Consider the following 18,812-nt stretch of genomic DNA (forward strand, 5'->3'; position numbering starts at 1 on the left):
TTTCAAGGTACGCATCGTAACCAATGTTGGAATCGACTTTCGCCGGAATAGCTGTTAATGGTTAATCGAAGATCCGATTTCAGTCTCCACCGGTGGTGGTCAGAATTAAATTTAATGTGGCATATACCGTAGATCGACTCAATCAGGAGAGAGTTTGGGCTCAGTATGGTGTAATGACTCACTTCTAGGTTCCTATTGCTGCGTGTATTTTCCCTTGCTTGATACTTGGCGTTCAGTTCGCCGCCGAGTCTCCATGACGATGTCCCTTCGAAGGGCTGCAGATCTTTGGTTTTACCTTGCGAGGGACAGTATTCCGCGATTAGAGAAATAACGCCGTCAGCTCCACGTCATCCATGCATTTCAGCTGCAAACTGGGTACCAGGCGACAGTTGATGCTTCTTCGGAGAACGATAGCCACACCTCCTCCCCTGGAATTTGATCGATCGAGACTTATCACCTTGAAGTTCGGAATGTCCACACTCACCCTTGACTTGAGATAGGATTTCGTGAAGAAACCTAGTCAATGTCCATTTCGTTGAGAGAATCTGCCGGCTCGAAGACTTTGTTACAGAAGGTGTAAGCGTTCTAAAAACTTCGAAAAACTTTAAAAATCATTTCGAAAATAAAATAATCCTCATGAGTACGGATATGGCTTTGGAATCAGACGATTTTCAGATACGGTGTATCTTGGGGATTGATCTCGATGACACAGACCACATTGCTCCAAAAAGTAAAAAACCTGGTTGCATTAGCGAAAACGAGAGCTCGAAATAATTTTTAATGTTTTTTGAGGCTAGTCGCTGTTAATTTGAAATTGTTCTAATTTTCGTCCGATTGCAATTATTTAATTTTCAAAATCCATAATGCTTGTTAAATGAGTGTCAAAAACAGATTGTATGGAGTAAGTAGAAATATTTATGAAAAACTTTGAGTAATAGTTGAAAAACATGTTGTGCAAAATCATCAAAACAATGGGAAGTAAAAATTCATAGAACATGATATATATTCTGAACATTCTCGAATACTCGATGCAATATGAAAGTAAATAAAATTCGGGCCATATGTAACCATAAATTAGTGGATTTCTTGGAAGTGGAATAAAAAAAAAGTTTGACAGCAACTGCCCTTCACCACTTCCTTAATCCGGGCAAATGTCTACTTTTAAAGAAAGAATCACATTCATCTTTTCCTTATTCCGGGCAAGCGCCTACTTCAAAAGAAGGGACCACATCCACCATTTTCTTAATCAGGACAAACGCCTTCTTTTAAAGAAGGGATTACATCCGCCATTGCCTTAATTCGGGCAAACGCCTTATCTTAAAGAAGGTATTATATCATCCATTGCCTTAATCCGGGCAAATGTCTATTTTAAAAGAAGGAATCACATCCACAATTGCCTTAATCAAGCCAAACGCCTACTTTTAAAGAAGGGATCACATTCCCCTTTTACTTATTCCGGGAAAATGCCTAATTTTAGGAAGGGATCACATCCACCATTGCCTTAATCCGGGCAAATGCATACTTTTGAAGAAGGGCTTGCATCCACTATTGCTTGAATGCTGGCAAGCGCCTTTTCTAATAGAAGAGATCAAATCCCCATTGCCCTAATCCAGAAAAGGCTACTTTTAAAGAGGGGATCCCATTGCCCTAATCCGGACAAACGCCAACTTCAAAAGAAGAGATCACTATTGCCTTATATCGGCAAACGCCCACTCTTAAAAATAAGATCACACCCATCATTGCCATAATCTGAACAAACGCCTACCTTCAACGAACGAATCATATCCACCACTGTCATATTTCTGGCAAACTCCTACTTCTAAAAAAGGAAATACATTTACCGTTACTTAATTCCGGACAAACGTAAACACATTTATTATTGCTGTTTACAGGACGATCCATTAATCCAAATGAAGGATAACATTTATCATCGCCTTAAACCCGGATAATGCATGGTTTCTACGAAAGAATTATTTCTTTTCAATATTATTATTGAACGATGTTATATTCACTATTCTGGGATTTCCAGCACCACTTAATCAAACAACAACAAATAGTGAACAAAAAAAAATGCCAAATGACCCTAGCTTTTGACCTTGTTTAAAATTATGCCAAATGACCATTTTGCCAAATGGTCTTTATTTGGCATAAAGAGCACCGCTACCCATTATCACCCATGCTCGAACAAGAATGATCAATTCTTGATAATTCTTGATGAATTCCGAGTACTTGATTGTACCTTGACATATACGAATTTCGACCTCAACAGTAAGGTCGTCTTCAGTGTCTAGTACTTGACTCGACTTAATGGGACAGTCGGGATGGGATAGTACAAACAGGTACAAACTCGTCTTATGACAATTGAAGACATTCCACTAAAGAGCTCAAAATATTTTTTTTATTGAATCTGAGGCAAGCAAACGAAATTTACCCAAAATGTCACGTGTCTTTTGCCATGAATTATTTAAACGACATTTTGGCTTTCACGTCTCGCATTTAAGATTTTCAGCAATGCACTGGTGGATGAAATCGTAGTCACATTTAAGCGCTACAAGCTCGCCATTGCTTCTTGTAGAATTTCTCGGTAAATTTAGTAAGTGGATACCAATGACGTTTAACAACATTGCTTACAAGTAGTTAATGTCAATGTAGCGAGGAATGTGTCTTGAACATGTGATCTTGATCCTTTCAACTTTAAAAATAGCCCAAAACGTAAGCAAATTTATATTTGAAAACTAATTCAAAGAATCGATTGAGCCAAAACAAAAGTTTAATGTCTTTTCTCTAAAACCGAAAATATTATATTGCTTTCAAACAAACTAATAATTTAAACTTACTAGTTACTATAGGCTCCAGAATTGGCTTTGTACTGAATTTCAAGCGTTGGATATAATATAGAAGTATCATTAAGTGCGTCGTGTGAAATTGTATCAATGTATCATTTGGATTCAGAATGATATTCGGTAATTATTTTTCTTATATCTTTTCATCTGAGTAGTTGCCAACTTATGCAGTCGACATTTACCGATAAATAATGTTTTTTTTTAAAGTTGGAAATCTACTCACATATCGATTTTGAAATAAATGAATCGCTACAAAACTTACTTACCAGCATACTAAATATCCTTTCATTTCTGCTTCATTTTCTTAGGTATTTTGTCTCCTCCGGGTCCATTCTTAACGCCGAGTCCTTCGCCATCGGTACCAGCAAGTCCACGGCTGCAGCCTTCGCCGTCTCAGTCACCATTTCAGCAACACCAACCACAGGACGTCTTGCTGGTAACGAACAGCAGCGTTGTTGGCAGCTTGACTCAGGAGCCGGTAAGCAGATGATCATTCAAATATAAAACCGGTGTACAAATTTAGAATATCTTTGTTTCCTTTTGCCTCCAATAGGACCGGAAGTTAGCTATCACTAACCGACGCCAATCCTTCAACCAGTTTCCTCAACAGCAGCAGCAACAACAGCCGCATCAACAGTTTAGTAACAGTAGTCCAAATGCTGGGACGGTGGTTTATCGGCCGAGCCCCACCCAGTCACCGGCCGGTGCAGCAACCTACAGCATCACGACCATACCTGGCAATGAGTTCAACACGACACTAGTGGGCTCCAATAATATCTCCTTAAACAAGGTAAAATAAGATATTCTCCGATGTTTTTCTCTACTGCCTGCTAATCCCAATTTTTTCTCAGAAGGGCCGTAAATCCTCGTCAGCGAGTGTTATCCATCAACCAGCGCTTGTTCAGCCGCAGCAACATACCTTCATCCAGTCGCATGCCGGTCATGGACATGGAACAACTATCGGTGCTCCTGCATGTAGCCCGAAAGCGGCGAAAAAAGTCCTTCAACAGCATCAGCACCAGCAGCAACCGCAGCAGCAGCAAACGCAAGCAGTTTCCTTCGTTGGAAGCCCAATTGCCAGTCCCAGCCCGATTGCGAGTCCCAACGGGTCGATCCTGGTTACAACCAGTAGCCACGGTGGCTTGGGTGGTAGTATTATTGTTGGCAGTGCTGGACATCATGCCGGCAGGGCAACATCAGCGACAAGCAGCGCGGGGGCGTCAGCACAATTAAGGCCTCCTACGCCACAGCCTGTGATACAACAGGTATGTATTGCTGGCTACCCTTGGAATGGATTAGTCTTTCTGTATCAACCTTCATTGACATTTTCTTTTGGTTATTTCAGTATCCTGTTTTGGGTGCCGGCAATCAAATAGTGCAAATATTTCAAGGTTCTCAATACATTACTCAGCAACCTGCTGTGTCACAGCATCAGGGTCCACAACAGCAGTCTGCGCCAGGGCAGCATCAGCAGCAGCAAAATCGTCAAACGATCATATCGCATTCGCCACAACCGCAGCAATACGTTCCCCAATCGATACACACGACTCATCAGCATCAGTCACAGCAGCAGCAGTTTATTCAGCAAATCATTACATCTTCTCCGTCCTCAAATACATCGCCGCCGACCTCTGCATCGGTGACCGTTGCGGGAGGAGCAGTCATCATAGGAGGTCATAAGCACCAAAAAGGGCCACAGCAGATTTTGCCAAAACCAGTGACTCCGTCAGTATCTCCTTCGCCCGGCTCCGCACATCAGAGCCCACAGCAACAAATGCAACCAACATACAGTCCGGTATCGCTCAGTACCTCCATCAATAAACCAATTATGACACAACCCAAAACTACGTTGGTAAACCACATGCCAGCGCAGATACAAGTTACGCAAACCGCTACCGGAGGCCATTTCATGACTCCGACAGGCCCACAGCCAGCTCAACAGTCTCAACCTCCGACACAGCAGCCGCAGTTGGTAGCTACACCACAAACAACTCCAACAGCAACTTCGAATCCTACGGCGAACGCCACACCGCAAAATGGTGGTTCGATAATTCTGCCAACTGGAAATTTGAATGCACAACCCCTTCTGCTCAACCAAATGCCGGTTATCGTTCAACAAAACACTCCCCAGGGCGTTCAACTGATCCTTCGACCTCCTACGCCACAATTAGCTGCTCCAAGTTTGGTGATTCACAACACCAGACCCCAACTTCAACAAACTCAACCACAGCAAGTTCTAAGGATTTTAAACACCAATGGAGCAATGCAACTAGCAGCTGCGCCCACCTTTATTGTGTCTTCTCAGGGAAATCTAGTGCAACAAAATATTCCAGGTTTGAAAACTAACCAAGGTGTTCCGTTAACACAAATACAAGGGCTACCTGGACAAAGGCAGCCACAACAAATTACGGCAGCGATAAATCAACATTTGCTCAGTCAAGGTGTGGCGCAAATTCAAAACTTGCAGCTTAATGGGAATTTGGCCCAAATTCAGGTACCGAATGGATTAAATGGGCAGTTATTGACGACACTACCAGCACAATTTCAACAAGGTGTGGGGAGTTTTAGTCTGCAAAATCAAAACATCAACCTCAATCAGATTGGCAATACAAGCTTTTCTCAACTCACTGCTGCGGCCAGTGGAGCAACGTTCACCTCACCTCCTCCGCCAACGGTGCAAACATCAACGCAAGGTGATATTGTAAATACTCAGAATATACAATTTACAACAGCGCAACCAAGCGGTGCGATAACGGTTAGTGCTCCGACCCAGCAACCTTCGCATGGCCAAATAATTGGGAACTCGTCTGTGGATGGACAGCTGTCGGCCCATTTGCAGAACCACTCTTCGGTAACAACAGAGCATGCTCGCCAACCAACACCCATAATGACAACTTCAAGTGGACAGCAAGTTTTCGTTACCGATGCGAAGGGACAACCACACCAAATTCCGAATCAGACACCACAACCACAGCAACACTTTTACGGCAGCAGCACAATCCAACAGCACCCTGTACATATACAACAACAACTCCAGCCAAAGTTCGAGCCTGAAAAACCCAAAAAAGAGCGCAAGAGTAAAAAGAAAAAAGTTACACCACCTCCGATCGCCACTGCTGCACCAATCATTGTGACCCCAAGTCCTGTAGTGACGAGTCAAGTTCAGATGATGAATACTTCAACGATATCTGGTGCTCCGACATCAACGTCCTATGTCGAACCGATGACGTCACCTCCAACATCCCCTATGCTAACAAACACCCATACTTCCACCGGGAAATTGGATCTAGCAAATCTGATGAAAATATCGGGAATTGGTATTGAAGACGACGATTTTATGGACACAGATGAACCGCCCCCTGCACCAGCCCCTCCGCCTTTGGTACAAGCAACAGCAAGTCAACAGCCCCAAGATTTTCCTAATGTTGTGATGCAAAATGAAGTAGCGGCCAAAGAACAGCTAATGTCACCGCCACCACCAGCTTTACCGCCAACTACCACCGATATTATGATCACGATTCCAGCCAGTGCTGCCGGGTCCAACATAGACTTTCCATACACGATCTCGATTCCAGCTGCGGGACTTGAGGGACAGGATGTTCAATCAAAAACATCAACCGAACAACACAAACCGCCAGTTTCTCAACAGCCACATCACCTAGCACCGTCGCATTCATTACAGCATTCTGGGCATGAGCCTCCGCCTTTCATGATTACGATTGATCCTTCCAATGATCCAAATTCTGCACAACCGTACACGATCTCAATACCTCGGGTATCCGGAGGTGGTCCAGACGAACCAAGATCAGTCAGTGTTGCAACCGTTGCCCCGACACCAACTGTAGGAACACTCACTTCAAGCACCTCTGTGATTACCAGCGCATCACAAAATACGTTCTGCGTCAACAGTTTAATGAACAACGTACTGAACACGCAAGTAACTCCGACGATTCAGAGTCAAATCAACGAAATTCAAAACCAACTGATTCAAGCTGCTGCATCCACGACATCAACAGGACCGTCTTCTACTGCTGTGATAAGTCAAAATTTTATGGTAACCCATCCGCAAACTCTGATCTCGACATCCACCATCTGTGCACCCATTGTGACTACTACCATTACCTCACCTGTTACGACTTCTATGATCATATCGCCTAGCAAACCTATCATCACTCCTACCAAAAAGAAATCAGGTGGTAGTAAGAAAAATGGTAAGAAGTTGGTTGACAAGACTTTGGAATCAATCAACACTTCAGTTCCAACTCAAATTGGCAATATTCAAATCTCACAAATAGATGGAACTACGGTGAATAACAACAAAACGACCAAAGGTGCAATCAACAATCAAATCCAAATTACCCCAATATTGGATAATAAAGCAATAGGCGTTCAATACCAAGCAGCCGTTCAACCGCTTTCTCAGGTGCAGATAAATCAGACGCATGCTGTTCAGCCACAGCCACAACCGCCCATTCAACCGTCAATGAATCCAACGCCCAGTATGCCTCAGCCAGTAATACAAAATCCAACGTTGCAATCTCCACAAATTCAGTTACCACCACCTCCTCCTCCTCCTCCTCAGATTCAACAAATGTCTGCACAAGGTATTTTGTCCCAACTCACGGGTGCATTGAGTCTATCCCTTGCGGAGAACGGACACCTGATTCTCAAGCATGACATCAATAGTCCGCAGGACAGTCAATCTCAAATGATTCTTCAGGCTATTCTATCCGGTGCACTTGGGAACGTGAGTCTGGTAAATGAACCTTCTTCAAAGCCGGCACCACCGACCAACCCATCTCCGGTGGTTTCTCAACAAACACCAGTTCCAACGATTCAGCAACCTCCTAAGAATATTGCCGCCGTCAGTGGACAAATCCAGCAGAAAAATGTTATCGTTACTAATACGGCAAGTCACTCAACAACTGGTGGTCATTTCTCGACATTCAATCCCCAGTCATCAAATATTGTTACGTCGTCAAGTTCAACGCCTGTTATTCAAACAACACAACATCATCAGCACCAGCCGCCGCTACTAACCCATCAGCATCAGCTAATCCATTCTCAGCCGTCAAATGTGACCCAAAGTCTTAAGGAAGTGCGGAAGCATGAGTCAACTCCCGTTGAGCCACCTGTACCACTACATCCACCCCCGCCGCCTCAACAAACGATAGTTATCAATCCAAACGCGCCGAAGCTGGTGACGTTACCCAAAATAGAACCGAATCAACAATTGTTTTCGTTGAACACTCTTACAAATCAGATAACACAGCTAAGCCCAGACCAAACAACCGCTTCTCTGGAACCTTTGGAGCGGCTTCTGATAGTTCCCACAGGGATCAATTCGCAGCAGTTGGCACAATGCCTACTACAAGGCCAGATTCATTTCAATAATATTGGACCAGTAACACAAACCAGTGACCCAAAGCCGCATCAGCAACCTTTACCACCGCAACCTCAACCGCCGGTACAGCAGCAATCGATATTTCAGAGCCAGCAGCAGCAGCAGCAGCAGCAGCAGCAGCAGCAACAACAACAGCAGCTAGTAATTCAAAACAACCCAAACTTCAAACCCAACACGATACCTACAACAATCCCAGCAATCGTCAACAAACAAGTCATCAATCACCAGATCAAACCGGAGAAGCCTAAACGCAGTCGATCCAAAAAGGCTGACAAACAACCAGTCAAGACCAGTCTGGTAAAGGTAAATCCGGTGAGCAGCGGCCTACCACCCAACGTAATTCTACAACCCGGGCAGCACGCTCAGCCAATTCTGGCCGAAGATGGTACCAAAATAGGAACAAAAATAGTCGGCACGGTGAACCCCAACAATTTTGTGACCAATCCAGTTCCCACGGCATCAGCGCCACCGATTGCCCAAGTGCAGCCCCAACAGCAGCAAATGCATATTGGCAACAAAATGATGAATAAGACAATGACTTCAACGGGAGCCGCTGCTTCAGGAGCTACCCAGTGCAATAATCTTATTGTGACCCATAATAGTAATTTGGCTAGCGGCACATCCGCTATCAGTAGCAGTAATCTTAGTATTAATAGCAACAATAGCAGCAGTAGTAACAGTAGTGTAAATGTGTGTGTTCAACCGAATAATGTTTTAGGTGGTAGCACATTAAGTACCAATAATAGTAGAAAAGGTAAAGTCCCTCCACAACCAGCCGTGCAACCGATGATGAGTCAAATGCCACCATTGGTAAGCGTTAACTCTGGATCAGTACCGACCACCAACTCGACTGTTGGAGCACCCAGTTTAGTTCATAGAGTTCAGACAATCCAATTGACGCCACAAAAGCAACAGCTTTTGAAAAGCGTACAACAGCAGATACAAGTCCTGTCGACCAAACTACAAAATAAGAATCTGCTGGCGACCCTCACTATTCCGGCTGATTTTGATCCCAATAACCCAATCTACAATAAACCACTGCCCGTACTGACGAACATTCAAGGCATGGCAGATCCAGAAATAACGCATGCACTTCAACGATTGTTTATCGAGCAGCAGAAAATCCTTGCAACGGGAAAGATCATTCCAACTATAACTGCAGGACATGCTTTAGCAGTTGCCGCTACAAATGTGCCACCTCTTCCGACTCCAATTGTTGGGGCGCCGAATTCGGGTGGATCCATCATCAGTAGTGAACCAAAACCCCAGCAGGCCATTGTTTCTCCGATAACCGTCACTCCAACATCGGCTAATGCTGCCATTTACCAAGGAGGAGCCAACATGCAAACTATCCCTTCGCCAATACAGATCAGTTCTCCACAGGTTGTGAAACAAGATACGATGATTCCTACCTCATCGGCATCGAATTACGCAAGTACAATTGTAACCAGTAGCAATTCATCAATGTCGATTACCATCACCAATAGTCTACCAGTTCAGCAAGCGCGTGGAACTCAACCTAAACTACCGGGCTCATCAGACACCTCCATAATTCCAATAAGCTCTGCTTTACCACCGCAAACGAGTGTAACTATTACACAAGCTCCTCAGGTTATTGGTCCATCAGTTGTGAAGTCCAATGTGAAGTTGACGCCTCCTCAGCCCCAGCACCAGATAATCCTCAACAACAAAAATATCACCCTTACCAGCACATCTAGCAGCATTCCGATGCCTTCCTTGGTTCCAACGCAACCCCATAATCAGCAATCAATGAGCGTTACAAAAATCGAGCTTCCCCCAACACCACCTCCGTCGTTGTTATCCACTCAGAATCGATCAAATACTCCTGTACCACCCCCTTTGGTACCAACTTCCATGCCGATAAGCCACCAACCAGGCAAAAATTTTGCCGGTCAATCTATTGTGATTGGAAGCGGATCTCAACCGATAATGACAAACGCAATGCCTCATAGTGTCACGGTTGGCAGCGTGAACCCAAAAGCACCCCTAATGCCGTCACCGTCTGGCAATGTGACCATCCAGGCAAACCCATCACTTCAAGTTCAACTACAACAACCTCAGCAGCCTATGAATATTGTACCACCACCTTTGGTGACAATGGCTCCTTCCATGCCTGTAGCCCCAACGATGCTAACATCGCCTGCTGTTGGTATTCAACAACCAGCAACTAATAGCTGCATGGCTTCAACTGCCCCGACAATTCCTTCAACACCTACTATAATCCATCATGGAATATGTGGACCAGAATCCGTTCCCGTCAGCAGCAGCAGCAGTGTTTCAGTCCCAATTTCGTCCAGTGCTACAAGCACTGCCATAACCAGCAGCGTTACAAGTTCCAATCCAGTAACATCACCAGTACCGACAATAGTCACCACGACTCTTCTAGGCAACAAACCTGTGGTAGTGGCGCGAACAAGTTTGTGAGTGTGATATTGAACTTTCTTTACAAATAACATCTTTATTTGCTCACTGAAATCCAAGTACTAACATTTTATATTTACACTCCTAATACAACAGATTCGAACGTCAAATTTCGGTAGACCAAGATGCTTGCACCAGACCTGATACCACAACCCCTTTCATGGACAAGCAAGAGGCGGTTAAGCGGTTGATTCGGTATCACTGCATGTATGAGGAACGGAGCGAAGATAACTTGGAGGAAGAACACTCTTTCAGAGCGATGGCGCATGAGTTTCCGATCATCTACAGGAATATGCTGAACAAGTACCAATACCTCCTGATGCAGGAATCCATGGTAAGTTTTGTGTGTTTTTGACCTCTTATCCAGCTCTATGTTGATTATTTTTCCACAATTATTTCTTCTGAATTATTTATCAAATGAAGTCATTTACAAATTGTGGAACCTAAGCTGGTTCAGTTATCTGTGGAAGGGAGGTGTAAGTGGCCATATAAGAAACAGAACACAACAGAAACGTTAATCTTCCTGCATAACGTTCTTGTTGTGGACGACTGAGTTAGTGTTATGGAAAGCACCATACCAAGACAGGTAAAAACATCCCGGCAACGATCTTAATATGTGCTAGCTGTTCTGTTTAATACAAAGATCTATCGATTAACAAGTTTATGCGGAATTCACACTACACTCATGAAGGTGAACCCATATCGTGACGTGTTCTTCCAATCACCCGATTTCGATCTAATTAGATAGATCCTTCTAGTGGTGATTGTACTATAGTCGAAGACAGGTTTTTTTATCCTCAACTTATGATTATTATTATTTCTCAAACTAAGGCCGTTAGACAATAATAAAAGTCTTCTCCATTCAACTCGGTCCATGGCTGCAACTCACAAATCGTCTTCCACCTGATCGATCCACCGTACTCGCTGCGCACCTCGCCTTTGTGTGCCCGTCGGATCGTTGTCGAGAGCCATTTTCACCGGGTTATTGACCGACATGCAGGCCCACCGCAGTCTTCCGATTTTCACGGTGCATACGATGGATGACTCTCCCAACAGCTGTTGCAACTCATGGTTCATTCGCCACCTTCAAGTACCGTCTTCCATCTGCAGCTCGCCAAAGATAGAACGTAACATTTTCCTCTCGAGTGAACGTTATGTAGATGATCAGTTTGGTACCGCAGCGAACTCTATTCGATCGAAGCGTTTTGCGGAGTCTAAAGTACGTAGAAAAGCAGGCCGGAAAGACTATCACCGTAACCTTCTGTACTTTTCGAAGGGACTCGAGAACGCACCTGAAACACGAACTACGCACATCACCCGACCCATCGTCGCCTTGATCAACCGTATCAGTTTATCCGGAAATTCGTGTTTGAGCATTAGCTGGTCCCGATCGATTGTATCATATTCGGATTCGAATTCGATGAATAGACGATGTGTGAGCACGCTGTATTCGCGGCATTTCTGCAATATCTGGCGTACGGCAAACACCTGGTCTGTAGTAGAGCGTTCGGCCATGAATCCCGCCTGGTACCCCGCGAACTCTCTTGCAATTGGAGTTAGTCGACAGTATGTAATTTGGAAGAATACCTAGTAGACGGCGTTCAGCAAAGTGTTTGCGCGGTAGTTGCTAAAATCTAGATAATCGCCCTTTTGTAGATGTGACACATGACACCTTCCAGTCACTCCTGTGTAAAAACCGCCTTCTTCCTAAATTTTAGTAATCATCCAGTGCAGCGCCCTAGCCAGTGCCTCACCACCGTATTTAAAAACTCTCATAGTAGTTGATCAATTTCATGGGCTTTGTTGTTTTTCAGCTGGCTTATCTCTTCCTTGTCTTACGCGGGTGCTACCAGGTTCGTCACCATGCCGTCCTAATTTTTTGTCACATCGCAAGTAAGGTGCTGTTGCCACCTTTGAATCACCTCATGCTCGTCCGTAAGAAGATTTTTGTGTATGTCCATACACATGCCCGGCTTTATCGTGCCTCGTTCGCCTTCGTGCGTTGCTGCAGCAATCTCGCCCATCCTGCATTCTTCTCTTCCACTAACTGCTCACATTCGCCGTCATACCAGTCGTTTCCTTGATCTGGGAGCACCGTGTCAAGTACAGCGATTACACTGCTACGATGGCGATAGAATAACTCTCCAGCCATCTTCCAGTTGCTGCGCGTAGTCCTGGGCTAGTAGCCCAATGCGTTCGACTTCGACGCGTGTTGTACACCGTCGAGAGTTTCGAGCGCAGGAATTCTGCAACGAGGTATTAGTCGGATTCATTATTCGCACTACGGTAGGTGCGGACGTTCGTGATATCGGAGAAATATTTGCCGTCGATTAGAACGTGGTCGATTTGGTTTTCCGTTTCTTGGTTAGGTGATCTCCATATGTCCCTGAGGATATTTTTGCGAGGGAAGGAAAAGCTTGTGACTACCATTTCGCGGGAGGCTGCAAAGTTTATGCATCATTGGACGTTGTCATTAGATACGGTATGCAGACTGTCTGGTCCGATCACCGGTCTGTACATTTCCTCCCTTCCTACCTGAGCGCTCATGTCACCGATGACGATTTTGACGTCCCACAGTGAGCATTCATTGGAGGGTCCCGTAGCGTAGTTGGCTACACGTTCGCCTTACAAGCGAATGGTCATGGGTCCGATTAGCAGCCCCTCCACCAAACCCTCGTCAGTCGTCGGATGCGCAGTTCATACGGTGGCGTTTTGGGGTACGCGCCTCACCGCCACGGCTGCCTGACTTGTTCTTCTCGGAGGCATTCCTTCTACGTTACCCGGATAAATGGCAACCGAACAATGCAACAATCATTGAATCACGACATGGACAACGGACAGAATGGACTCACGATGAGATGGATTGGCAACGACAGCAATGATTGACAGCATAAAAGTTCAACTCAATGGACGCAGTGGTTCTACGCCCCTACAAAAAAACACAGAGTGCCCAATAAATAAAGAAAGGAATAAAAAGTGAGCTTTCATCATATGTCTGCTCCAGCTGTGCATTGAACGCTTCTACCCAAGCTACACAAGTCAAGTGGAACTGGTTGCAGCAATCTAATTGTGACTGAATTCGGTCACATATAAATTACTGTGATCATGGGGCAACATGTGTGCTGCTCGGGTTTCTCGTCGAAAGGTAGTCCTTTGTATGAGCAGTTCACGTTGATGATGCTACAGTTGAACAAACGGCCTTTTATCTTCAGCTTTCACATCCTTGCGCTAATTGGCTGCCACCCAATCACGCGGTGGCGCTTCTTGCCCAGAACTATGAAGCACTAGCTTCCCAGTTCGTGGGTAGTGCCACAGCTTTGGAAGAAGGTAGCCACTCGATGCCAGCTTTGCCACACTTTCTGTCCTGTCCAGCCAATTTCCTGCAACGCCACGATCGACGTCGAAGTCACGGGGATGTAATCCATCGTAGATTATTCTTTCGCAACCTGCGATACCTAGCGAATGACAGTTTCATGTTCCAAGCTTCCAACCTTGATCCTTATAACGAGTCTTATTTTCTCTTATTTCTGTCGTAATTTGTGGTTTTACAGGCGGCTTATTGGGCCTGCGCGAACCTCCTGTCTCGTCCGAGGGCCGTCGTGTCAGGTCTATTTAGTGTCTCACCTAACACCAGAACTTGGGCTTGTGCACCTTGAGCGGCACACGATCGCTTTGGCGGAGCCTGATTGCGGATACATGCAGCTTTTTATAGTAGTTTAACAGAGCCCACTGTCAAACCCCACCACATCCTAGGCAGGCACCACAATTTGCAGATGGCCTGGGGAGGGATCATCAAGCCCTTGGACATAGTCCATGCTGCCCTATCCTTAACTTATACATACTTAAGTTAACTGGCTTCTAACCAATCACACGTTGACGCATCTTGCCCAATCTGAATCTGGACTATCAGGATTGAATCCTCGAATTATGATATTTTTGCAGAACGACTTATAATTAAAACGTTTTATTTCAATGGTGTGGGTAGAAAAACAAGATATGAATAAACACTGGCTGAACTCAATTGGCTAATATCTCAAAAGGAAAGATTATGAACATTGTAAGGAAGAAGGGAAAAGGAGGGGGAATGAAATAAAAAAAACAGGGAAGATGGTGGATGGAAGACAAAATTCGAAGAAGGAATAAGAAATAAAGAGGAAGGTAGAAGACACATGGAAGAAGAAACAAACAATTAGGAAGTTGTATGGAAGACGCAAGAAAATGATGGAAAAATTAAGAAGGAACTCGAAGAAAAACGAAAATGAAGAAGGTAGAAGGAAAAAAAAGAAGAAAGAATAAGAAAGAAAAAAAAGGAAGAAGAGAAAGAAGGAAAAAGTAAAAGGAAGAAATAAGGGAGAAAAAAAAAGGATAAAGGAGCAAGTAAAGAGGAAGAAACAAGAAGAAAGGAGGAAGAAGGAATAATGAAAGAAGAACGAAAAAGGAAAAAAGGTTTTTTAAAGCTTTATTGGGGTGTTTTTCAATCTTAAAATTAGGTTCAACACAACAAGGAACAAGGAAAAATATAGAATTAAGAAATGTAGAATGGAGAAGGAAGAAAGAAGAAAAAAGGAAGAAGATAGAAGGAAGACAGAAAGTTGAAAGAAGAAATAAGGAAGATGAAAATATAAAAATTTGAAAAGAGAGAAGGAAGAAGAAGAAGGAACGAGGAAGGAAGAAAGAAAAAGAAAGAAGGAGAAATGAATAATGAAAAGAAAGGCGGAAAAAGATAGAAGAAAGAGAAACGAAGTAGGAAGCAGAAAGTAGAAAGAGAGAAGAGGGAAGACCAAGACGAATGAGGAAAGAATAAAAAGGAAGAAGGAAGAAAGAAAAATGACGTAGAAAGAAGGAAGAGTGAAGAATGGTTTATTTATGAGGCTCAGTTGTTTAAAAAAAACTCTACGGAGCCGAAAACATTACAAATAATATGAATAAATTATTCCGAAGTAGTTTCAGAAACATTCCTGTGAGAGGTCCTCTTTGATAGGGATCGGCCTATTGATCCTTCAGTAACGTCGCTGATTCGTAGACTGCGCTTGTTGCTTTTTATCCTCTTCCCCTCTCATTTTTCTGTAGAGTCCATGTACCCTATAATTCTCTTCTTCACGAACCAGATCCTATCTGTATTACTCTTAATACTCATAGTAATTTCAAATGGTTCAATCCGTTCAGTTGAATCGGTATCCAATTTGATGATTGAATGATTTACCAGCGGTGTGTCCGTTCTTCGGAAAATTTAAGAGAAATAACACAAACACCCATTCAAAAAATACGGACTTATGTTGTGGTTTGTTGCCAATTTGTGTTCCCTCTTACGCCCCCATTTACTGTAAATGCTAATTGTTCCATTGAAATCTGTTTCTCGAAATTGTTCAACCTGTCGAGTTTCAGTTTTTTGTTATTTTAAGGTGAAACTGCCTAAATGAATAAATCCAAATGAATTTTGCCTCGCATTTCAGACGCACCAATCTCAACAAAGAAGTAACAAATAACTGTCATCTTTTTATTTTGGCTTTGCAATAGGAATAGAAATATTACCACTTTCCGTCGTTTCAGTATTGATAGTGGTGCCCTTGAAAACGCGGTGAAAAAATATTGGATTTCGAAAAGTTCGTCCTTAAGCGTAATGTTATTTTTTTTACTTTTTGAGCCTTATGAATTTTTAGCCGAATGTAATTCGGCCTTATGTGGCCGTCCCATAAATACAAAGGTGCGTATAAGGGCCGGTATCAGAAGACTCGTTTACGCGACGCCGCATAGTGGGATGTTCTACGAAGTTGTGAGTGCTTCGAAAAAACATATTGTCGTAGAAGTGTATTAGTGTTGAGAAACTATAAAAACTGATACAGCTCCTTTAAATGAAGAGATAGCGATTTGCACTTTTTTTTACGAAAATATGTTAATTCGAAGCACTTACAACTTCGAAGAACATTGGCAAAATGTAAAAATGAAAATGAAAAGTCAGAGCTGAATCCAATCCAATACCACTGATGGAAGCATCAAATCCTCTTCTTTCATCTAATACAGCAACAGTTCGCTAACTGGGCGCGTTTTAACTGGACTGTTTTTTAACTGGGCGTTCGCTAACTGGGGCAAAGCCCAGTTAAAAAGCAGTTATCCGTCAAAAAACAACAACAAAGACTCGTTGACGAGGGGACTCTGAATGGCGTATTCTTTAAGCTTCATGTAAAACACGATCACAACAATGCAATCGTGAATTCCCTCGTCAGCCCAGTTAAAAAGCAGCGCTCGTTAACTGGGCTGGTGTTTTAGCCCAGTTAGCGAACGGATGCTGTAGTGCTGGATTACGTGGGTGAGCACAAATTAGCCCACCAGAGACATAAGAAGCACTTGTTTACAAAAGCAGTTTCGCCCTTTTGAAATGTTGATGCCGAACTGTTTAGCTTTCTGTGATAATCCTTCTCACTCCGTTTTTGAACTTCGCATTGTCAAATGCTATGAGACGATGAAGAAAACAAACTGTTTTTATTGTTGACTATCGAATTTGCTGACTATCAGATGCAAGCCAATCAAAATACAGCAACCGTTCGCTAACTGGGCTAAAACATCAGCCCAGTTAACGAACGCCGCTTTTTAACTGGGCTGACGAGGGAAATCGCGATGCATTGTTGTGATCGTGTTTTACATGAAGCTTAAAAAATATACCATTCAGAGTCCCCTCGTCACCGAGTCTTTGTTGTTGTTTTTTGACGGATAACTGCTTTTGACCCAGTTAGCGAAAGTCCAGTTAAAACGCGCCCAGTTAGCGAACTGTTGCTGTAAAGTATTTTTAAATAAATATTGTATGGTTAAATTAGATAACCTTTATGAGCAGTAACCTTAACGCACTGTGAAATCGTGTGCGTGATTCGACTGTGATAATCATTTATTCAGGGCGAGTCTAAATAGTCTCTGGCCGGGACTTAATAATAGTGCTGTCCAATGAGCAGCTCGAAGTAGCTCGAAGTTGTTCCGATCCCTCTCATGTCCATTTGTTGACAAAAAAAGAACGAGCAGGACGGGAACAACTTCGAGCTGCTCATAGACCTGTGCAGGAGTTCATCAAATTCACTCACCCGATGGATTTTGACATTTGAGCGGGTCGTCTTCTCGAACAAAAGTTCATTTTGCGTTCATTATGCGACCCGCTCAAACGTCATAATTTCTTGGGGGAGTTCATTTTGCGTTAGTCTATTGGACAGCATTAAGCTGATTATACAATCAAGCCATGTGGTGTATTTTAAATTCACCACACGGTTTTCTACTTTTATTATCAAAAGTTCAAAGGTAGCGTAATAATTTTCGTACAATGCTGAATTCAAAGTCGATTGTTTAGCATAAGTAAGCAAACGATCTATGGTTGTTTCACCCCTTTGGGCGTTGTGGTTCTTTCAATTCGTGTTCTTGAAAAATCACTGGAAAAAGCACGTGGTTTCCAAGAGGGCCGATTTGTAGCTTTGTTGTATAATCACCTTAATACGAATAGTAGTAGTGCTAGGGTTGCCAGGATTGCTATTCTAAGAGCTCTCTTCAATCCCAGCCACTTATCAATCCTATATTGGATAGATGACGACGAAGTGCAGTTGAATCTCGAACCACGCCATCGCACATAGAGCATTAAGAGCTCAGCTTCTGGTGAAGAGAGCGACACCACTTGCTGTTTTCTTGTCTTCCAGCCAGATATCAGAATATGATCATTAGAGCAACAAGGCCCTTCGAAATTTGGTCAACTGGTGTCAATAATAGTTTCCAAAAATGGAAATAATCCAATCCACAATTTTAAAATTTGTATTTGAATGAGATAGACTTTTTCATGACCCCCTGTAACCGGTACCGGGAATCTGAAAGAAATTGAAATAGCGGTTGGATCAAAGATTAAACTTTTTGACCTGTTGATTTGAGATAAAAAAAAATTATTTGTATGCCCTGGATTACTCAAAATATCCTCTTTATAGACCTTTTATAGATATTTTTCCAGACGATTTAGCAACGCTGTTGCTTTTGTTAGCAAACGCTGCCAGGACTTGCAGCACTTGCAATCGCAATACCTCTGAATCTGCAAACAATAACGCTTTTTATAGCTTATCTGTATATAAGCTCCGACGAAATAGCATGTTTTGTTGCGGGCT

At 43.3% G+C, this 18,812-nt stretch overlaps 1 protein-coding gene across 6 annotated transcripts in view; it reads left to right on the plus strand.

The window, feature by feature from the left end:
• The window catches only part of LOC134205181 (mucin-2), a 131,610-nt gene that overhangs the window by 109,457 nt on the left and 3,341 nt on the right, over nt 1-18,812 (plus strand). For 4 of the 6 annotated variants that reach the window (XM_062680191.1, XM_062680193.1, XM_062680192.1 and 1 more), the window contains exons 3-7: nt 3,152-3,321; nt 3,397-3,633; nt 3,695-4,108; nt 4,189-10,688; nt 10,786-11,023. In XM_062680191.1, the coding sequence (XP_062536175.1) occupies nt 3,152-3,321; nt 3,397-3,633; nt 3,695-4,108; nt 4,189-10,688; nt 10,786-11,023 (7,559 nt within the window). The remainder of the gene's footprint in view (nt 1-3,151; nt 3,322-3,396; nt 3,634-3,694; nt 4,109-4,188; nt 10,689-10,785; nt 11,024-18,812) is intronic. The other 2 variants (XM_062680197.1, XM_062680195.1) reach the window with 2 other exon arrangements.

The sequence above is a fragment of the Armigeres subalbatus genome, chromosome 1, assembly GCF_024139115.2.
Source record: "Armigeres subalbatus isolate Guangzhou_Male chromosome 1, GZ_Asu_2, whole genome shotgun sequence".
Lineage (NCBI taxonomy): Eukaryota > Metazoa > Arthropoda > Insecta > Diptera > Culicidae > Armigeres > Armigeres subalbatus.